The 24223-nt window shown below is 32.1% G+C and overlaps 1 protein-coding gene across 1 annotated transcript; it reads left to right on the forward strand.

Annotated features, from left to right (window-relative positions):
- The first annotated feature begins 1993 nt into the window (after positions 1–1993).
- Positions 1994–8163, forward strand: LOC129295343 (meiosis-specific protein ASY3). Its single transcript, XM_054933864.1, has 12 exons — positions 1994–2110; positions 2700–2783; positions 3114–4518; positions 4597–4644; positions 4743–4866; positions 4989–5111; positions 5217–5277; positions 5385–5534; positions 5612–5670; positions 6334–6468; positions 6989–7080; positions 7812–8163. Exons 2-12 carry the CDS (start codon positions 2755–2757, stop codon positions 7890–7892), a joined length of 2307 nt encoding a protein of 768 aa, XP_054789839.1. The 5' UTR covers positions 1994–2110; positions 2700–2754; the 3' UTR covers positions 7893–8163.
- Positions 8164–24223: the final 16060 nt, after the last annotated feature.

Here is a 24223-nt window from a genome sequence, read left to right on the forward strand (position 1 = left end):
CACTTCTGCATGACAGCAATAATAATTGTATAAGAATTACATTAAACGTAGTTTGTTGAGAGATATTTCATAATATGAAAGGATTAAATGATGAATGTACTTAGTGGTTTATTTGATTTTACAAGTATTGATCAGTGTTACAGCTTTCACGTGTAATTTTCATGTGACTGAAAAGAATACATCAAAGTGAACGCTGGTTTTAATCAATAAAGTGAAAAAAAATCCTCAATATTTTGAAAAATAATTTAACTTAAAATTTTAAGATATTTTTTCAACAAAATTTTAAGATATTTAAATATTAAGAGTTGAGAGTAATGTTTTAACTTTTAAAAAAACTAAAATTCCACGGCAATCATTTTAGAATACTATCTATACTTTAAGATTTGAGACTTTAACTTTCTCTGGATAAGGGATTCTTTTCTTTTTGAGAATGATAGTTAAGTTTTAAAATATTGAATTAAACGATAGTTAAATTCTCAACAAATGTTTTTGAAAATAAGTTAAAAATAACAATTTAAATTATTATAAATTTAAGAGTTTCAATTGCAAATAAATATTTAAATATAACATTTAAATTGCAACAAAAAAAATTTATTTATGACTCTTTAAATTAATATTTATAATGCATTTTGTAAAAAATTTTGTCAGAGGCCTAATTGTTAATAATTCATTCATTCAGAGTCTAATTGTCATTCTCTCATTTTTTTGGCTGAATAATAATAACCAGCAAGCAAATGCATCGAGAAACTTTAAAATTAGTATCAACAATTCTAAAATTCTTTACGGACATCTATGAGAATTTACTGACCCTGAGAATCTCAACAATGGTTCTGTATAATCAAAGATTAGCAAAGTATATTTTAAAACAAGGTGTCAGTTAACCTTTGGCCAAAAATAAAAGGTATAAAAAACTGAATTTAAATGCATCTGAAGAGTTTTTTTTTAATTAAATTTATCTGATGGCGTTAGTTTTTTTTTTTTTTTTCCCAACTATCATAACTAACCCCCCACTGCCAGATAGGAGAGTCCGTACGCATGTAACCATACATTCATAGCATGCATACCTAATATTTTCCCTAAACCACCAACAGATAGAATTTACAACTATTTTTTAAAAATGAGCACGCGATGCCCCTAAATCAAAAAGTTCTTGATAGCGTTAGTACTTTTATAGAGGTGCTAGTATTACCACTTGCCAGCTATACCGGTTTAAATAAGTTAGTGGGGAGAAGCTAATTCCTCTCATCTCGTGCTTCCATTGGGGTGAGACAGAGTTTGAACTATTCAAATTTAAATGTTATTATTTTTATTTTATTAAGCAAGACAAAAAAATCATTAAATCTTAATTATCAAATTAAATTTGGATTAGATCATGCTCCTATCTTGCCCACCTCAGCAGAGGTGGGGGAGTTAGCAGAGAGAAAGCTGACTCATAAATAAAAGAGCTAGTTATTGTAATAAATTATTGTGATTAATGATTAATTTTTTTTGTTAAAGTATACACTTAATTCTTTAATTTTATATAATATTTTATTTTAATCTCTTAATTTTATAAAATATTTTTTTAATCATTTAACTTTAATACTATTAGTTTTATTTCAATAAATTTTAACATTATACTTTTAAATGATGATAAAATATCATCAAACATTGACATATTAAATTTAATTTTTTAAAATAGTAATAATTAACATAAAAATAATTATTTAAAACTAATTATATTAAGATTAAAGGATTAAAAAATATTTTATAAAATTAAAAGATTAAATTAAAATTTTATATAAAATTAAAGAATTAAATATATATTTTAATTTTTATTTTTTTAAAAAGACTTATAAATAGTTTTTTTTTTTAAAAAGAAATAACGCAAGGGCATTGTAGTCCACGCATTGGCAGAAGTCATGCGGAACGCCCACATAATTTTCCCGCTTTTCTTTACTTTGCATATCAGTAACATTGCAACTAACATTTGGCTACCCCTCAATTGCATGCATTTGTTAGTTCATTCCCTCTTCCACTTCCACGGCCTTTTGATATTACGCGGTTCGTTGAATCCAAATTTCGAATTCCAAAGTGAAGATTTCCAGTGATCAGGGCGGAGTAACACTGAGTATATTTTCTTTGAAATCGTTCACTATTCTCCCTTTCACTTGGCAATTTCTCTTTGTATGATTTGAAATCAAATTTAGATTTTATTCGCAGCATTATTTCACGATGTTTAACTAAAATCCGCGTCGTCATAACTTTCCGGCGTCGTTTCTGAATTTTTGAATTTCTCGTTCCTGTGGATTTGATTTCAGGGTGCTTGATATTTCGTTGTATATGAAGTTAACCTGAAAGCTTGTCCTTATTTTCATGCGCATGAATTTCTGTTTTTCGTTTTCTCGAGCATCTGTGGGTGCACATTTTTATACTTCGATTATCATTCACAGCTTGTTTGGTTGTTAGAGAAAGGATGAGAAGAAACTTCCGATCCCGGTTCTATTGGATTGTCAGTCGGCTGACAATTCAGCTTCATCAGACCGCTGGATTAATGGCATACGATTCTCTAATTTTTGAATTTCTCCTATGGAGGCCTTGCTGACCGGGGTCACAAATTTTGAATTTACTCGCCTTCTTTCTCAACAACCAAAACTAAGCTCATGCAGTTTTTTACTATTACTTCCTTATCTTTTTCGTATTAAAATCGAATGTTTCAGGTCTGTTAATGGTGCTCGTGCTTGTACGCCATCATAGCCGAAACTGCAACGATGGATGTCGAAGCGCATCAGAATTTGCATGAAGTAAGAAGTGTAATTCATCCTCAGGAGCTTTTATTTTTTTAATTTTATTTTCCCCCTTGCTTCCTGAATATGTATAAGAATAAGGATCTGACCATAATAACTATTGTCAAGCTTCGTAAAATTTCATCCTTGAAGATAATAAGTGGTCAGGTTTATTGATCGCTGCGAACGCAGTAGTTCTTGTATATCCTATCTGGAATTCTTATTCAACTGCCAGTTAAGCATTCACAATAGTTTGACGTAAAAAGATTGGAGTGGGCTTTTATTATCTTTAGCATCAATACAACAATCAATTTCTCATATGAGCTCTGGTTATTTTAACTTCTCCAGAGAAGCAATATCATGGATTCATGAATTTAAACTGCATATTCAGGGGCAAACCGGTGATTGCCGAAGTTTTGGCAGCAACATATGTCCATCTAGCCAATCCAGGAAAGTCTCCATAGGAGTAATGGTAAATTCTGTGGCCACAACAAGACATGAAGCCACGAAAGGAAATGAGGTTAATATGACCAATACGGAAAAGGTAATCTCTAACGTCGGAAATTTCAATGGTGAGAAAGGCAAGGTAGAAGGAACGACAGCTTCCTTTAACATGAAGCCAATTGTTCCAGAAGAGGTGAAGTGTTCTCGAATCACTAAATCCTTTTACCAAAGAACACCCAATTTTGAGACCATTCTTCAAACAAACCAAGCCTCCAATTTACTAGTCTTTACTAGGAAACAGGACAAACCTGATGAGGTTGATACTTCAATTTTTCATTCCAATGATCTTAACCAGAAGAAATTTGATGGGACGACCAGCAAAAGAAAGGGAAGGAAGGAAAGAACCACTGGTACGGTAGAGGATGAGTTTACGTTCAACACGGCACGCGAAGTGATCAAGTCTGACAAAACCAAGCCAGACGACAGAAAAACCGAAAAGAGAACAGAAGATTTGAAGATGAAGCTTTGGGAAATATTGGGAACCACTTCTTCTCCCAAGACTAGGCGCTCAGGTTCTAAGACCTCTAACATGGATGAGGAGATCGTGCTGCCCGGGCAGCGTTTTGATCAGGGGGATGATAAATTTGTTAAGACCAGACAGCAGTCGGATACAATAGAAACCGATTCTGAAAATCCTGATCATACTAATAAGAGACCTGCAACGCGTTCTTTGAGCCGAAAGAGAGCGTCAGCTAAAATGCAACCTCCAAAAACAAAGAGTGCTCCGTCTCCGAGAGGCAAAAAGAAGCAACAAGCAAAAGGAATTTTCTCTCCCAGTGAACAGTGGACTCGGAGGCAAACCGTTTATCTGCATGGGGTTTCCCAAATTCCTTTGAGTGAAAAGGATCAAAGACAGAATGCACGTCAAAATTGCGCCAAACAAAATGAAGCAGCAGATAAATTTTGTAAAGAAACTTCAAAGGCTGATGAACAACTGTGTGATGAGGAAGCATCTTCGCTTAGGGAAAAAATGGGACGATTTCGTAGTTTCTCACCCGATCATCACAAAGATTATCCTCAGACTCGGAAAATAATCCCAGAAAAAGAATTGTGCCAGTCACCAATAACAAAAATAATAGACAAACATGAAGGACTCGAGGGATCAGCAAATGGAAACCAACAGGAGCATAGTAGTCCAGTTGCCGAGGATGCTGCTGATCCAAAAGATACTTTTCAAAGTCCTACGTTTGGACTTAAGACACCTACATTAAGTTCTTCGCCGGGCTCAACTCCAAAAACGAGCAAGCAGGTAAACGGTGTCGATTGCTCAACATTAATGGAGAGGACATTTTCTCTGGGAATTATTCGTAATTTAAGGACTTTCCAGACCTTGGAGCGAGACTGTGACAGACAATGTGCACAGAAGCAGTGTTCTGTATCCTTATTCCTCAAAGGGTTTCATTTTGATACTGTTATGTCCTCCGAACTTGAAGCTGTTGTATTGTGTTTCTGAGGTTCCTTATCTAACTTTAGAACGTGGATGAGCTCAAGAGTTCTCTTCCTACAGAAGCGGCATTTTTTGTGAAAGGGAAAGATGCACAGGAGCGCTTAACTGATTCATCATTCGAAGAGAGAAGGTTTCTCAAGAAGAGAGAGGGTATATATATACTTGTTGGTTCGACTTGAGCTGCATTATCTGTATCATTAGATTATATGTATCTTTTTTTCTGTCGGTTCTTTCAAGTCAGAGCAACTAAGTATCTAATTATGTCATTTTAGGTTTGAGAGACAGACATGCTTCTGATGCGCAGGAAACTTCTATGCTTCATTCAAATAAAAGGCTGCGTAGTCATGAAGGAGTCAAATTCAACGACAATAGTCCTCCTTCACTCTCTTCGAAAGGCATAATATCACTTTGTCATGATATTTTTGCTCATATTTAATATGTTACTCTGATATCTGTTATCTTTATCATGCAACTTATTCTCGTTTCCATATAAATGACAGGGGCAGGAGAAAATGATTCGATCCCTGAAGCTTCTGAGCACACTCAAGATGGATTTGTAAGGTGTTTCCTCTTTTAATCCACTAAGAATTGATTGATGAGCCATATGAAATAGAAATGCTACTCATCGGCACAATCTTCAATTGGCGTGATTCTTGACAATTTTTTAGGGCTGTTGAACTGTTTGCCTTGGAATTAGGAAAGCTAAAGAGCAAAATTAAGTCAGTGGCAAGTAGGAAATCCTCAGAAATTCTAACATCTGTTGCCGAAGACATGAAACTGCAGCTGAAGAATGTTCATTTCCAGATTGAAGACGACGTGTAAGTGTGCAAGAGCATGGAGTTTCAAGCTTTGAGATATTAAATGGTTTTACCGTACCTTTTTTAAAATGTTTCAGCGAGAAACATACAAATCTCTTCGAGTCAAAGAGAAAACGGTTGGAGACAAGATTTGAAGGTAAAAAAAAAGAAAAGAAAATGTTTGCCTGGATGATTACTTGATTGATAATCATGTTTATATATTTCAAATATCTAACTTTTGGATATAACTTTCCTCTTTCTAGTTCGTAAATCAAAGTTCAGATCTAGTAGTAATGGTAACATAACACTTTGTAATCCATTTTGGCCATGAAATTCTTTCTCTAGGGTGTTGTTTTCATATCCTCTTTGATTGCATGTAAAAGGTCAGCATAATCGTAGTTGCAGTCCTTTTTTCTTTCATGGTTTTAAGGTACATCCTTACTCTGCCGGAGATTATAAGAAGTTGATAGGGTACAAACTGTTTAAAAGTTGTGACAATCAAATAAATCTGTTTTGATATGAAGTACTTAATTTCAAAAGAACATGCATGGTATTGACTATTGAGGCTGTCATGGTATGCATACTCTGGGATTTTACTCTGTTGAGTATGTTACGTATCCTATATAGGGTCTAAACCACTGCATTTTGTGTCTAATGTTTTTCCTTATTTTCCTTTATAGCGCATGAATTAAGGGGATACATATTTCCCATTTTTTGAAGCAGTGGTCGTGAAGTTACCCCCCACCCCACCCCGAGGGGGGGGGATATTTTTTTTTATATTTATTTTTTTCCTCATTTCCTCCACCCGCTAAAAATGTAGATCAGCAGAAACAGCTGTGGTTGATTCACGAAAAATTCAAAGAAGAGATTAGTCTGTATATCCAGGACTGCAGAAGCGCTATTGAAGGTCTGGAAGCAGAACGGATAGAGATCAAGGGAGCCCTGGAAAAACAAAGTATATATGGAAACCCTTTGTCTTTTGGATATGTATCTCTAATCTGTATTCCATTGATTTTTGTTTTCCTAGATTTTGAAAGGGTCTATTTTGACCTATTATTACTAAGTAGTTGGGAGTGAAACTTGAATAACTGCTAGAAGTGTGAATTCGTGTGTTTTATACCTTTGGCTAAAAGTGGGTGAATCCGGTCGACCGTTGCGCTGTAGTTCATGGGTAGCATGTCCTTGCTATTTTGGGTTTTGGTCTGTAAGAAACGAATAGATATGCTATCTTGGGAAATATATTACACAGAGTCTGAAAAGTAAGTTATATTGCTTGTGACTTATAAATTTAGAGCTATACTGATTCACTTGGAACTTCGACAATTTAATCAGCAGCCACTTGGTAGTACAAGAGAAGTGTAGGGTAGAGGTCTCAGGTTTAGTTTATTAAGAAAAACAAGTTTATTAAGAAAAACTAGAGAAACACCAGCACTCCAGTGGGATGTGGTCATCTTTTGACTAAATGTTGTATACAGGGGCATCGCATAGAAAGCTTCTGTCGCAAGTTGAAAAAGGAGTGGAGATCCAACTCAGCGATGCTCAAACGAAAATCACAGCTATCCAGGAGGCAAGTTTTCTAACTTGCATGTTTTATTTGTAAGGTTTTTATTGCATTGCCTTACTTTTTATCTGAATGAGTCGGTGGTTAGTCGATAATTATTTGCTTGATTCTGCGATCATAACTGTACTAGTTCACTCTAACACGCTGTTGGGTTCCGCAAGACTAATGGCACGGAGGCGTGCGAATAGCCCCGTCATCAAACACTTGAACTTTGCCGAGAGATGATAAATAAACTGGACACCCTGGCTTTACCCATGTTGTCTTGGCACTAATAACAATTACGTAAAATTAGCAACTTTTAATTCTCGTCTAGTTTGAATGAGTTAAAAAAAAAAATCCTCTGTGAATATTTAGGGTAGTAGTTTTTAACATCCTAATGAAAGCTGTCCAGTTCTTTTGTTCAATCGCATGGGCTGCAAATGGAGATTTTTTTTTTAAATGATACTGTACGTACGTGTGTTTAAATAAAATCTAGGGATCAATTGAATTCTTTTTGAAAAAAATCCTGCGTTGTATAGGCATCATTTTTTTGAAGATCTGTGTGCATTTCAAGAAAATGATAAACAAATGAACAAAAAATTACAGACATAATAAATTGATTAGATTTTTTTATTACTCTTACATTGAATTGAATTATTACACATAGAGGATTAAAATATTTTATAACCAGGAGATGTTAATTGGTTGTTACTGATGGAGCTTGTATTAATGATTTTACTCTACCTGCTTAATTGCAGTCGGCAAGGGGAAAATTAATCCAACTGAAGCACATTACAGCGATGTGCTTGAAAGATGATATTTTAAAGCGATGTGAATAGTGAATACCGGGGGACAAAAAGAAAAGAAGAAAGAAGCAAGGCGTGATCATTGTCCATATGCTTGCAAGTGAGGAACATTATCCGAAAGTGAGCGGGGCCTTTAGATGTCATTAGATTGTTAGGACCACTGTTATTAGATTCAACATCCGACTAAAGTTTTATTGTTCCATTTTCTGTATTAAATTTAAATCTGGACTAACCTAAAATGTTGAGTGATCTGGATAACTTGTAAACATAACCTTCTCTCTTGTTTTTTTTTTTTAGGGAACATTTTTTTTTATACTCCGATTCCCCCCCCCCCCGGGGATAATATACCTGATTGTTAGCCATTTCCCCCCGAGTCACCTCTTTCTATGCAAATTTTGAGGGGTCGCGGCAAGTCAGCAACGAAGCAATAAATTAAAGAACAATTGGGCTTCCGGCGAAGAAAGAACAGGAAAAGACCTATCAAGTCAAGAAATCAGATTGTGAAAGGACCAGGGGACACTCTTCTCTCAACAATAAAAAGGAAGGGAGGGGGGTCCAATGCCACGAAATTCATTTATGGAAGCTCTTTCATTGGTATTTCTTCAGACAGCATCCATGCATCTCTTAATCTGCCACACTTGGTGAACATATCAATCAATAGCACATACAACATCATTAAGCATTTGGCTTTACTGCATGACCTATAAGCACACCGAGGATCCAAGATGCCTCAGGAAGTATAAAGAATCAGAGTCGCTGCCTAACCAATATATGTATAAAACATGGTTACTGGTATCATCGACTGATCAACAAAGACTTCCTAAGCAATATATGTTTTTGCAAAAGAGTTTAATTTTTTAATATAGTGAAAATGGTTAATTGATATTGAGAATGTGAATTATAGGTGCAGTGAAATGTGGGGCAATAAATTTTTGATGAGAAGATATAATTAATATTAATGTTTGATGTAAAATTAATGATCGGTAATATTCAATATAAGAAAGAAAGAAATTCTTAATAAAAATATTTAATTAGCACCAATACTTAATGGGAAAAATGATAAGGATATAAAGTATAAAGGAAAATTTTTTCAAGTCTCGGGCCATGGCCGCCATGAGCAATGCTAAAAAAAAGGGAGGGTGATTAATATGTTTATGATGGAGTGTGGAGGCGGCTGTTCCGGGTGAATTCCATCCATGACAGAATAATATTAATGCGGAAAGCAACAGATTCCATTCAGATGACCTTATAAATATGCTTTGCTTCTCACAAATAGTTGATAAGCATCCCAAGATAGCAATAGCTTTGTGGCAGCACCATTGGTTTAGAATAACTTTCTTGTTTCGGTCTTCAATGCCAACAACACATAAGGTTATACCCCCGTCGTCTTCACTGCTTCTGGATTTACTGTTAGTATATCCACTAGCATTTGCTGAGGAAGTACCTATAAGCATTTGGTCTATAAAGAATCAGAGTCGCTGCCTCTGAACATCCAAAACTATCAGCAGTATCAATCTCTTCCTTCTCGCACGCTTTTGTTCTTAAGCCCACACGCAAATGGGAGATCTCACAGTTGGTGGTGGCTCTGTGGCAATGTTTACTGTTTTAGTATGTCAAACATTTGGAAAGTGTGCTGGACTGACTTACATGAGACTCAGATCTTCGCCTCTTTAACACAATCAAGAAAATCATATATCTCCTCAAAATTGGATCATTACTTTCAATCATGCTTGCATGGGTGTTAATAAATGCGCAGACTAATTGATTCGAAAGGCATTTCCATCATTAAGATGCAAAAGTTTATTAAGTTTTGACATGATTTGATTTTATTGTTTCCTCGCACTTTTTCAGTAGCCATCAATTCAAATTTAAAAAAAAAAAAAAAAGTGCGTGCCATTTTCTCATGTTGGTCATATGCCTTACACTCTTGTTTAGGGCTCTCTTGGTGGAACAAATGAGAGGAATAACCGAGGGATGCAAGAGATATGGTTACGAATTAACCAGCATAAATGGTGAAAGGCACGAGAAGTCCTTACTATGTGGTGGATATTCGCTTCTTACTCTTGTTCTGTTGTTCAATCCCATAAACATGTCGTAGTGAATTCTTTAAAAGTATGAGAAAAATTACCAGCATTCACGTGTTGCTGAGATGCCTAGTGCTAAAAAAAGTCAATGACTAAGCAGCAGGAGCTCATGGAGAAGGCTTTGCAAACATTTGGAGAATATAATGCTACGAACACAAAAAACAATGACAACTTTCGGCATATCACGCATGGGATTTGGTTTCCCTCCTCATCCTTAAAATGAAATTTAAATCATTCAAATTTAAAATAATATTATTATATATTATATTTATTAGAATAAAAATTATAAAATAATTTTATAAATTTTTTTAATCTAATCTAGATTTAATTTAGAGGGTCTAATTTCATGTTAAAATTTTTATAATTGATAAATATTGATTATCCAGATTTATTTTGCACAATTCAAGACTGTACAAAATACATCTAGATAATCAATATATATAAATTATAAAAAATTTAATATTAAATTAGGTTCACTAAATTAAATTTAGATCAGATTAAAAAGAAAAAATTTATTAAAATTATTTTATAAATATTTATTTTAATAAACATAATATATAATAATACATTAAATCTGAATCATTTAAATTAAAATTTAATTTTAAATTTAAATCTCATTTAAAAAATGAGCACAAACGCTCATCTTTGAGATGAGCATAAAAACCGGACCCATCACGCATGGCAACATAGGTGGGCCAACATCGTTGCCCTGCAGGATTTGTTTGACATGGGATTTATTGGGAGTGATTGAGTGAAGGGGACCTGGTTTTGTAAACTTTCCATCTTTGGGCTTCTCATGAAAGGCCCAACTCTTTAGGCAATCACTTCTGTGGTTGCGTGCTTGTGAAAGAAAGCGGTCGTCCAGAAAACCGTTGAGTTTCGGCCGTTGAGCTTTTATTTCAGTCAGTATCACATTCATTTACATGGCTCGATCTCTTCAAGGATTCTTCCCAGAAATGTTAAAAACTGTCTCATTCGGCTTCTACGTCCCCTGTTAAATTAATGACAACAAATGGGGGGATTCAACTTTTAGTTACGGTGCCTACTTTGTCCCCCCCTTGTGTGAATCCACAGCTCCATTATTCTACACTGATGCCTGGTTTAACGACTTCAGGTTCAGGTCGGCCCTATCTTAAGATCAGGCTAAATTCCTCATTTTTCTTCTTTTCTTAGACTTCCATGAATATTACCTTAATCAATCAAATTAATCACGCTCCACACGGTTTTAACAAGTAGAGGCCTCCTTATATACATGTTTTCATAAACAACAAATCTTTTAATTCAATTTGTTGGGGGTGCTTGGACATTAAAATGCGGTTTCATCCCGAGTAGTTAACTCTAATTTTAGTTCGTGGGAAAATAGATTGATTTACCAACAAGGAATGAAGCGATGGAGCAGGATCATGCTTCATTCACTTGCCCACCCCACAATAACACAAGAATAAAGTAAAAAGAAGGAAGTGGACTTTTTACTCCAGGTTATAAGTCGGGGGAAACAGGTTCCACATCGTTACTTACTTCACAAAACCCATTCATATCATCTCAATCAGTGATTTAACTTAAATATTCTCTGATATGAATAAAGTTGCCTCCACTGTTCCTTGCAATTAAAGTCAATCTGTAATTATTACTGTTTATTCTTCGCCTGCCCGTGAAAAAAGCTTTAAACCCTTTTTCTCCTCAAAAAGTCAAGCTTTCTCCCTCCACTCTGGCCTCCTGCATAATTCACTGTACTGAATCACATTAGTCATGAATTGAGGATCAATGAATTGTATCATGGTGACGGGAACGCTGGTCAGGATTAACTAAGAGTGGTGATTAGTCAAGAAAAAGATGATTATTGGAGGAATGATGAGCACGTGGTCGTGTTGGCTCGGACCTTTAAGCACGGTGCTGGATTGAATAGACGCGTCTTCAGCTGAGAGAAACAGAGCTAACTAGATTATATAGTACAGAGAGGAACGTGGTGTGCCCGAAGAGAGAATTGAGAGAGAGAGATGAGTTGGAGAGGTTAACGTCAAAAGATGAGCCGTTGAGAGAGGGAGGCGACGTAATGTGGTCGATTGAGGCAAAAAACAATAAGAAAGAGGGAATTAATTAATGACGGCTTAGCACAATGTCTAATCCCATTATCCCTCAGAGGTTGATCTTTCTTGTCAATTGGTTGTCATCATCCCTTGTGAAATCATAATGCGTCTTCCATTTGACACTTCCTCAATTATGCTCTCCCATTTTCATTTTCCAACTCAACTCGGATTTATATCTATTAATTATGTCTTATGATACTAAAAAAGTCTTGAATTTTGAACATTTGGAGGGAATAACATAAGTAAGAATATTCTGATTGTGAGATCGGTTTTTGAATTTTTGAAATAATAATTTAAATTATTCACTGAATTCAAATTCAACTAAGCACGTCTTTTCATTCTTTTCTTTTGCTCTAGGAGATATTAACATTAAAAAAAAAAAGCTCTTGTTATTTGTACAAACATAAAATTATAACTTTTTAATTATGATTATTAGTAATATGTCCGTATCGTTATCTTTCGTCAATTTCTTTTACTGATAATCCGTCCCATCGTCACTGATATAGCACAACGATGTTCTGCTTTTTCAGTTTTTGCAATACTGCTAATCACGTCATTGAGAATAATAAATTCAACAACGCACTAACAGGTAATAACTCGACACCTTAACTCAGGCTACAAGTTAAATTATAGCTCCCAACTATATGTGGGATTTAATTAGCAGGTCGAATAAGCGAATGAACTGCTAGCATAAGGTGACATGCATCAATGGACCCATAATTTGTATACATTTTATGGGGCTATTTCCCTTGAATTTCAGGATTGATTAGACTCATTTTAGGCGCATGAATAGGTAAACATTTTTTTAATAAATAAAAAAGTGTTTTGTTGATTATCGGATCTCATTATCCTTAGTTTGTCTTACGGTTGGTGCTTGCTCGAGGTTCTGAAGATCCACGAGGTCCAAGAAAAAAGACTAACAGGCAAAGAAAAACAGGATTTATATGTGAAACCACGTCATGGTTAACAGAAAAAAATATGAGTGTGACTAAGCAAATGGCTTTTGCTTTGTTGAACACAGGATTTGAATGTGGGTAAGAGAGAAAGAGTGTGGGCATGTTAGCTTAGGTCTAACCCAAATCATGTTAATTGTGATGAACTGGTTATTGCTTAATAACTTCAGTAAAATTGGCAGGTAGGCATATGTTAAAGTTTGGCTTGAAGATGACCTGAGAAGCTCGATAACCAATTCAGCTGTCTGTTGTGAATGTGAAATCAATTATTCAACTGAAACATATATGCACGCAAGCACACGCACCGGTAAAAGGACTTGCAAATTTAAGGTCCGTTTAATTGTTATAACAAAAATGGAATGAAATGGATATAAAAAATTAAAAATTAAATTATTCAATATCTCATGATAATTATCAAAAGACTTAATACCATGCATCCTAAATATAGGGATTACCACACTCACGGCGAACCTTAGCAATCATGACTCACAATTTCATAATTATTAAATAATCCATCCTCTAATGAATATGATCAACTTATCTCCTCTTCATATATTGATTATTATATTTATATTTTTACTTTTATGATCCATTCCATTTCAGTAAGCAAGTAGGCTCTTGGGTGTTTAAAATTTAAATGTTAACTCAAGAAGATATCATATCAAATCTACTTGGATATACTCTCTCCAGGCCTCTCCTAAATACATGCTGCCTTCTATAGAAAATATTCATGATCTTAAACTTCGTACGAATGTTTAATTAATTATTTTTAAAAAAATTCCCTTGGTTAAAAAGGATAGAAAAATATTTGATTTTTAATTTTGTAGTATTAATTAGAAGAAAGTATGAAAACTTATTGGAATTTAAAAATTAATTTAAGGGACAATGAAACTTTCATTCCCTCAACTTTACTTCAATTACTAATTTGGTCCCTTAAATTTAATTTTGATTGATTTAGTTCTTTACCTTTTCTTAAATTACTTTGTTAGTCCTTTAAGTCTTAAGACGCAAATTAACTATCAATTTAATAGCATGCATGAAGTATCTAAATGTGTATGTAAATATATATTGATGACTTGACGCGTGGATGTATCTAAATGAGAACAAACTATCCCTTAGATCAATTTAATTTTTATTAATCTAATCACAGATGTTGCATTTTATTCTTTTGTTTTTTAAAACTTTTTAGTCTATTTTATCCTCCCTAAATAACTGCACTTCTTTTCATTAATATACACAGCTACCATTAATATTTTCTCATTCGTGTTAATAAATTTTAATAGTATTATCTCCTCTTCAAATAATAAAAATCAAATTGATAATTGATGCAAATTTAAAAGATGGAATTGATAAAAATTAAATTTGAGGGATCAAATCCATAACTAAGACAAACTTAAGAATTAAAAGTTTCATCATCTCTTAATTTAATTAGATAATTAACTTCTCTTAATTCAATTCAATTAAGTACAAATACTATATATAAGACATGAAGAGTATTTCCCCATTGAAAGCTGTGTAGATATTGAAATTTTCCACTACTCGGATCCTTATTGTAGGACTCCTTGTGAAATAATTCCTTTGCCTTAATATAAGTCACTAGATTGAGTATTAATTACATTTTTTAATATTATTTTTATTCAAATTCATTAACCATGAGAGAGAATACAAGCAAATTTAATTTTTTTATTTAATTAGGGATAAAATTTAAAACTTATTTTCTTTTCAAATAAAATTAATAACTTGATCATCTTTTATTAATTTCAACGAGATAATTAGAAATATTTTATAATAGGAATAGAAAGGAGAATTTATTTTTTTTTTTCAAATGGAGATCAATTAATCCCTCCATGATAGGATATATCCTATTAAGCATGAGAGGTAGCATTTCACTTCCCCACAAACAACCCAGAGTTCTAGAAACTAAAGGTGTTCATGGGACAATATGAGACCAAATACTCTTGTCCCGTGTTCCGTCCTAAAAAATGATTTGTTTGTCCCATGTCTCAACCTGTCTTGAAAGTTATCTTTTTTTGTTAGGAATCGAGATGAGACTGGTAAGAGATCAAGACATCTCACTGTCCTAATAAACAGGACAAAACAAAATAAAAACTTGAATAATAACATTCATTAATTAAAATTTTAAATTGCATGACTTATTAAGTTTAAAATCAAATGACATAAGTACATAAATCACAACAATTATCGAATTATATTAATCACAATTACAACTGTACAACTTAGAATTAAATATACACAAGATATAACACATTATAATAGCAATTACAAGTGATATCTAGATGATAAAAGTAACAACAATAGATAAGCTCAATACAATACCAAATCATTATTCTTATTCTTTAGTTGAAATATGTCAAATTAGTGGCTATTTTGAAAATAAAGTAAGAATACAACATAAACTAATTTTATTAAATAGGTAAATATAAAAATAAATTATATTAATATAATTAATATATTATAAAGAAATATATTACCCTACACTACTTACTCTGTGCTATTAAAATTATCAATATAAAATTTTTTAGTTTTAAATAAGAATAGTACATATTGAAATTATAATTAATATAAATATAAATTATATTGATATAATAGCTAAAATATGCTTTTAGTCCTTTAACTTTATATGAAATTTTAACTCTATCATTTAATTTTATAAAGTATATTTTTAATTCTTTAACTCTAACAGCATTAGTTTCAAATAATTTTTTTGTGTCAATTATTATTATTTTGAAAAAAATTAAACATAATGCATCAACATTTGAAAGTATTTTATCAATATTTAAAAATTTAATGTAAAAATTTATTGAGACTAAACTAACAGTGTGAGGGTTAAATGATTAAAAAGATACTTTATAAAATAAAGGGACTAAAATAAAATATTGTATAAAGTTAAATGACTATATGCATACTTTGGCCTAATATAATTAATATATTTAATATATATTTTTAAAGTAAAAATAATATATGTCCACATCTATATAACGTTAGGGATAAGATTTTTTGAGAGCAATCTCATGTCTTGTTCCCATTGGTTTTGGGTTTGGACGAAATCTATTTTGACATGACTGAGATGAAACTTGGCCAATCAGGAGAAGTATAAATTAAATACCTTGCCCTTAGTAGAAACTATTGAACTCTAAGCATTGCAAATTGAATGCAAGATGTTAAGATTTCTTGGCCTAAAAAAGGTCACGATTTTAAAGCCAACCATCCCATTGTGTAATCCTTTTTTTGGGCTGATGGTTGAGGATGAGTTACTTGTACTGAAAAATTTTTAAGTAAATCGGATATACCACGTCATTTGTGGTATGTCCAATCAAAACATGATATTCAGATGATATTAAATATAAATTAATTTTAATATTAATAATAATAGAGAGAAAAAATATACAAAATTAAATATGATTTTATTTAAATAAATTGAGATATTTTAATTGAGTAGATTATAAATAACGTAATATACACAATTTATTTAAAAATTTCTTGACTTGTAATGAACAAGCAATTGGTTTTTTCTTTTTTTTAAAAAAAAAGTCTCAAACTAACTAGGTTTGAGTTCATAGATGCAATATAAAAAAAATATATTTAGATATGTGCCATCGAGTTGTTGAATTACGAAAGACGGGATATTTTTATCTCACTAACCGTTGATGCAGCAAGTGATTAGTGGCGGTTAGGAAGACGCCTTAGTATTAATGGGATGTTTCGAAATCAGAAAGGAGTTGATGTGCGTGCGGATCACGAGCTGATAAAACAGTTCCAAGCCTCCTAAATAAATGGACTTTAAAGGCTGGGGGTACTCCGCGCTGCTATGTGTCAAATAAAATTCATGTGTTTTGACTTTTCAGAGAATATACAATTACGTACATAATAGCCTCCGTGTACTGCACGCGGCTTAATATGATTTATAAAAAAATAACAATAAAATCTTTTTAAATTATATAAATAATAATTTAATTCTTTAAAATATCATAATTTTATTAAAAAAATTTTAAAAACCTCTTTAATAGTAAAATTTAAAGTAAAAAAAATCATTTTATCTTCATTGAAAATCATAAATTACCAAATATAATTGTCGTTATTAAAAAGTAAGCTTCAATCATAATTTTTACTTAAAAAATAATAACATTTGTTTTGTGAATTGTAAAAATTGAATAATAAATCATAATTTATTAAGTATAATTTATATATTTAAAAAACAAATATTCAAAATAACAAACCTCATCTATAATTTTTATTTAAAGAATTATAACTTTAAAAAATAACAAAAATTAAATAAAAAATTATAATTTATAAATAATATTAAAATAATATTTTTAATTAAAAATTTATTGATAAAAAGATTGCTAAAAACTTAAGTGAAATTATTATATTTTAAAAAATCACATTATTATTTATATAATTTAAAAAAATTTTATTATTATTTTTTTATGATTCAAAATATTTTTTATTAAAAATAATTTTAATTGAAATACATTATGAAATGTTAGCTCTTTTTATTAAGTTTAATTTTATTAATAAATAACAAATCTTTTAAAGCATCCGTTAAAAAATTATTGATGCACGCGATATAACAGTGAGAAGCAGCACGCTAGAATAGTAATTAATGAACTGTTTGATTAGGCGTCATGGTAATAATGGCAGGCACGGAAACGGCTTCCCAGAAATTGATTTTTTTTTTTTAAATAAATAGTCATGTCTGACATCAAATGTGGATTGTGATTGTAAAAAGAAAAGAAGGAAGGAACAGAAGGGAAGGGGGTTAAAAAAGGGGTATGCCGACAATCACTGTTGTAATGACGCGGCATCAACGGCATCAGCCTCATCCTCGTCGACCTCACATCAAACTAACTGTAAAAAAGAAATACAGTTGCAGATTCAATCCTAATCAGCCCGAGATGATGGACTCGATTTCACTTTATGTGATAAAATATTATAGTTTCATCAAAGTCCAGATTCTCTGCAGGCCAAGTTACAACGTACAAAAAGCGTAACGTGTTCAGAGAGACATGACTAGTATTTGAGGAATGAACGCAGAAAAAATAATTGAGTTTGAAAATAAGAGAGAATGACAATAAACCCTCAAAATTGGTTGAAACTAATGACAAGTAAGTTCCTCATAAAATTTCAGGAAAAATTAATAATAGATCCCACAAAAGGAATTTAATTTTTAAAATTTTCATGAATTGTAAAATTAACATTGAAATCTCAAACTCACTTCCAATTACTCCCTTCGTTAAAAAATATAAGATATTTTTAATCGAATATCACTTTTAATAAAGTAATTATCTACTTTTAAATTAATTATATTTGTTTATATTTACCTCTATTAAACATACTACAATAAATATAAAATTATTATTAATATACTTTTGAAAAAAATAATAATTACATCTCAAAAAACTAAAAATGTCTTATATTTTTTAATATCCAACTCCTCAAAAAACGCTTTATATTTTTGAACGAACATAATATAATATAAGTTATTTTTAAAAAACTTTACTTAATCCAAAATATCAAATATTTGGTAGGTTATACTGTATATATATTATTTCAATTTCAGTTACACTTTTACTTTATTAAATAATTAATGAGGATATTTTAAATAAGTCAAATGTTGTACTTATTATCCTCTAAGCCATGATTGAAAAGATGTAAAAAATTTTAGAAAAATAAGATTTTAACTATTTTTATAAATTTAAATTAGTTAGCAATAACTTATATTAAGTTTAGAAGGATGGTTTTAATTGTAAAATTCTTTTGGAGTACATTTACCAAAATGAATATGAAGAGGGCCTTATTTAATAAGAGCTTTTTGATAAATATATATCAGAGCTTATTTACAATTTAGGCTTGTAAGATTCAAGAGTTATATTTACATTTCATGGAATTTTTTGGAAATTAATTTTTTCTGGGACTTGTTAGTGATTTGCCAAAAATTTATAAACAATGAATAGTAAATATTAATTCAAATAGTTACCAAGTAAGAACAACATTTAGAGTTTAAATATCTTATCTAAAATTATTTGAATTTATATTTATAATTTATTTATACAAAATTTATAAAAAAATCTAACTGCCATTAATTTTCTACCTTTTTTAGTTGCCTTTAAAAATAAATATATAAATGAACAAACTAAAATTGGCATGATGGGTAAGTCTTCCCATCACTTAAAAAAGTGATTCAAATTTATAAATACTTAATCAGGAGAGGTCTATCTTTTATCCTCAGAATTTTAGGGGAGATAATCTTTATTGCCAACAGAATCTACTCCTTGTGTTATCAAAATAATAATAATGAATGAATGAATGATTTATCCAATATATACTCTCCAATCTCTATCTGATTCTTATTATAAAACATCTCATTGAAATCAAGGGGAAACTGTTAAGTCATTAATTTTTGTTTTAAAAAATAAATTTTCCATTTTATCTATGTTTAAATTAAAAAAAATTTACATTTATATTGCTTGTTATTTTCTAGTCAATGAATTTAATGAAAATATTAAAAATATAAAAATATAATTAATATATCATTAAGTATATTATATTAAAGAACCAAGCGCTCCTAGATAGTGCTTTGTAAGAAGAACAAGAAGAAGTATAGAGGAATGCATGAATGGAGAGAGAGATGGTGAATGGAAGAGGGTGTTGCTTTGATTAGTTGTAAGATCAAATCGTGGATGTGGGCCCCCCCTCCCCCCTCTCTTCACAACTTTCACAATCAATGGGAGGGGGTCCTTCCGGTGACCTCATCACCTCACTCCTGCGCCCCCTTCAATAATTCATTCTTTCTTCCCCCCCCCCTCTGTCCTTTTTTTTTAAAAAAAATATATTCCTACCTCTCCCTCCCCCCTTGGTTCTCATATTTAGTGATTCGTATTAAATTACTTGATCTTTCAACCCAACAAATTAAACGTCATGTGATTTAAGTGGAAAAAAAGCTTGCTTTCATGCATGTTGAAGCATGCCTCTCCAGCAGCCTTGGCTTCAATTGAATATGTGCATATTCGTTGTGTGGGCGTGTATGCTTAATTAATATTGTCCTCACGAAAGTGACACTACCCTAAGATTAAGTTTTCTTGTACATGCACTTAATTGATTAAGGAAAGGATCTTTTGCACTTCGCCATATATGTACAGTACACAACAACCCAAAATTCGACGGAAATTGTCAGCCCCTTCAAGTTTCACACTGATGCGTTTCCACCTTCAATATTATATACTCGGTCCTAGATAATTAATTATTGCCCCAGCGACATGTATGTTACACATACTGCACCTAATAACCAGATCTGTTATGGCGAAGACGATTGCACATCATATGGCGCTGCGTACGGACCCAGATATGCATGGCTTCAAAAGACCCACTCTGCGCGCGTATATTCATTATCATGCTTTACAGACTATCATTGTTATTATTACGAGAGACGAGGTAACGAACCCTAGAGAAAGTGAAATGGGCGGTATGGAGGATAATGAACAATTGTCTCTCTCCAGTAATTCTGTGACTTTTTTCCTGAATAATTGACACCCTGCTTGGCTACTTACCATTCTTTCTCCGTTTCTTCAAAATATAAATTGTGCCTCTTCTCTTTTTGGCATCACACTCATCTATGTCCCGGGGCGTCCCAATGATTTAAGGGACATCACCACCTAAATGGGGATCTCATCCCCCACGTTCCTCTTTTTACATCTCAGACACCAATTGATAGAGACCCTCAAAGAGATATATATATATATATATACATATTAAAAGAAAAACACCTTTATTTTTTATTGTTAACTTCATCCAAAACTTGAGCAAGTAAGTACACTACACCAGTTGATAGACGCGCTAATGATTTGTTCCTACAGTGGCATACGTGTCACTGAGAATCTTATACGCTCAATGAGCTAGTATTTAGGGGTGGATGCTCATACAGTCTTTAGAGACAAGCGGTGGATATAGTTTAATATGCAGTACGTGCAAACGTGTGCGTTAATGGTTGTGTAATAAGAGAAATAGTAAGTATTAACGTGACTGGCATGGCAAATGAGAAATCTAGCTAGGTGGATCGGCTGAGCAAGTGGGTAAGCGAGAGTACTAGTGGCGTAAAAACGTGGGGCATATCATACTGAATTGGAGGCATACAAGAAGAAGATGTGATGCGCAGGCGATCTCGTACGTACATATAGACTAACCCACCAAGCAGACAGAGCAGCAGAAGCTAGCTAGGTTGGCGAAGAGAAAGGGACAGAGAAATATGTACAGCTGAAAATGAATAGCCAGAATTGACTGGTTGTGGAGCTGGGAGATCATATCTAAGCACACACTCGTGTGATGTGATTTGATTAAATTAAGCAATGAACGTAGACATTATTGAAAGGCCAAGGAGCCTCGTCCATATACGTCTCACCTTCGCTGCCATATATATTGGTAGGCCATGTCTGCCCATTTCCCAACCTCTTTTCCTCAGGCCTTAGCTGTTAATTCAATTCAATTAATTAATCAATTTATTAACTCTGATTTCGTCCATATTCACCTCATATTCATCATCTCCACTCTTTCTATGCCCTTTTCTTCCTTCTCATTCTAATTCTATTATTTTAATTTGAGACCCGGCTGGCTACTTCGTGAGAGGACCCTTGATGGGATTCAAAATTAAAGGGGTTGATTTCACGATCATCATCAATTACTACGTACCTAGCTATCAAATTCATTTGATCGATGCAACTTTAAATGGTTGGGTTAAAATGTAAATTTTTTTTCCCGATTCTTACATGCCCGGTCATGACATTCAACTGTTAAAAATGACAAAGGGAAAGCATCGATCAAACCATTTGTGATTGCGAAATACACATTGATTGCTTAGTATTTATTCACCTTGCTTATATTTTCCTTCGTTTTCCCCCTATTCACATAGCCCTCAACGATATATATTTAGAATATAATTTATCATCTTTAATTTCCATTATTGTTTCTTGCATCGCATGCAAGCGTTTTATATAAATGATGGCCTGATGCCCAAAAAAAAAAAATTTGCTTGGCATTATTACTAATTATTAATTGAATAAACTAATAGGTATCGGCAAAACCGTGAAGTAGGATGTAGATTAAAGTTGACATAAGGGAAACAGCTCATGTGCACACAGAAGAGAAGATAAGCTTCCCAATCACCAGCGTCTGAAGAGATTATATATATATATATATATATATATATATAATTTTGAACTATCTTTTTCCACTTGCCGCCCTCTTTCTTTTGGGGATTATATATTGAAATAGCCTGTTAAAGTTATTTATAATAAAAATGATTCGTATTATTACAAATGTCAAATGGGACATCGCTAAGAGTCAAGGGGGCATCATCATTGCGCTGCAACCAGGCAACTTATTATAATACACAAAGCAAAAGATTCACTCCTCATATTTTAATTTCCCTTTCGTTTCTGAAAGCTCTCTGGTTTTTTATTTTACTATATTTTTGTGTACTTTTATCTCTTGCATTTTTTTAATAATTTAAATTAAGAGAAAGAAAAATCAGACAGAGGATGCCTTCGGCTGTCCGTCTGTAAGCATGCAAGCACAGTTCCTCGGAAATATTATTTGCTTCCGCAAGCCACAGAATGAGTGTCGTCCTCCGTGATTCTTTAATTTATATATATGTAAATATCCGTCAACTTGAGTTTGATCTCTTTTTTTTAAATGCTTCGGTGTGAAGATCGCTTATTTTATTAATTAAACTCTCTGCTAATTGGATATTAAGCAGAAAAGGACTCTGTTAACCTCAGAAAACCATTTTCATAATTATGATGATAATGATTCTGAATTTAAATCTCTTTCTTGATTATAAGCAGCAGATATTAACACTTTAACAGACGCTTAATTTCAGTCTGAAATTTTAAATACGTCTCGATTCCAATTAAGTCGATCACAGATGTACTTATCTGGTTCAGCGATTCATGTGGTTTTCAATTGGGATAATGGCATGTAAGATTCTCTCAAGAAAATTTACGGCCATAAAGGCCATTGGTTTAAGCCTTTCTCAAAAGAATTTATCACAATAAACACGTATGTCATAATTATATTGAGTCGATCACAGCAATATAATATGTTATTGTTAAAAACTATATCTTAATTTGTTAAATTTTTAAGGAAATACTAACAAAAAAAAAGATACAAGCTAAGGTTTAATTTTTAACAATATATATATATATATTTACAAAATACAATATTCAATATAAAATTGATGAACTTTTATTATAATAAATTTTTTTAAAAAATTCTTAAATGTCATTTTCCTTTTTCAATTTCTTGAAGGTAAAGTGATAAAAATACTCATCAGTGGATTCACTAATTGGTGTTGGGGGACTCAAACATGGAAAAAAAAAATGAGAACACGGGGGAAAAAATGTGAGGGAGGGCCCAAAAATATGGGGTGCATATTAGTCCTAATTACGTGGACATCAGACCACAGCATAGCACGTGTACGCATTCTCATTTGTGTGGTCTTCGCTCTCAATGGATCCACTCACTAATTTGTACAACCTTTCAACATCACCTAAATCAATACACAACTACTAAATGCGAAGTCAATTTTCATAAGTCACGTACGCAAGATTTTTTTCCTCTGCCTAATTGAGCTTTTAGGTAGCGTCAGTTCAAACCGTATCAGTGTATACATTAGGTGATTGCATTAATTTTGTTCGCCCACGACATTTTCATCACTCGAAGAGATTTCTTTTTCTTTTTTTGTCTTTTTAAAAGTACTCTTTCAATTTTAAATTATACAATATTTTTAAAAAAGATTTAACATTTCAAAATATATGACATTTTGATAAAAAAATATTTTATTAATTATATTTTTTTAATATTATCCTTATCATATAATATCTCTTTTTAATATTCTTTCATCAATGAATTATTAAATAAAAAATATTTTTAAAAATTTATATTCTTATTTTAAAAAAGTAAGGTTGTGAAATTTATACAACGAACTTTATTGATATATAAAATTTTATTTAAAAATATCATATAATTTAAAATGGAATAGAATACTATGGGGTGCACGTAGGAGATTGATCCGAGTCAATTAAACATGGTGATTAAAATAAAACTATTCTCTAATGATTAAGATTGATATAAAAAATTTCCCTGTGCCATATAGATGTCGAGCTTATTATTCCACTTTTGAGATTTTCCAAAATTTGTTGATGGTGCTTCCCAGAGATCAAACAGTT

Source organism: Prosopis cineraria, unplaced genomic scaffold (genome assembly GCF_029017545.1).
Source record: "Prosopis cineraria cultivar Desert tree isolate PC_DT_omini unplaced genomic scaffold, ASM2901754v1 PC1, whole genome shotgun sequence".
Classification (NCBI taxonomy): domain Eukaryota; kingdom Viridiplantae; phylum Streptophyta; class Magnoliopsida; order Fabales; family Fabaceae; genus Prosopis; species Prosopis cineraria.

What these genes read in the sequence shown, in the direction of transcription:
- LOC129295343 (XM_054933864.1), top strand. Translation starts at nt 2,755, where the DNA reads ATGTCGAAGCGCATCAGAATTTGCATGAA. An exon ending in CTCCAAAAACGAGCAAGCAG is followed by an intron (nt 4,519 to 4,596) that starts GTAAACGGTGTC and finishes AGGACTTTCCAG; the next exon opens with ACCTTGGAGCGAGACTGTGA. An exon ending in GTTGGAGACAAGATTTGAAG is followed by an intron (nt 5,671 to 6,333) that starts GTAAAAAAAAAG and finishes CTAAAAATGTAG; the next exon opens with ATCAGCAGAAACAGCTGTGG.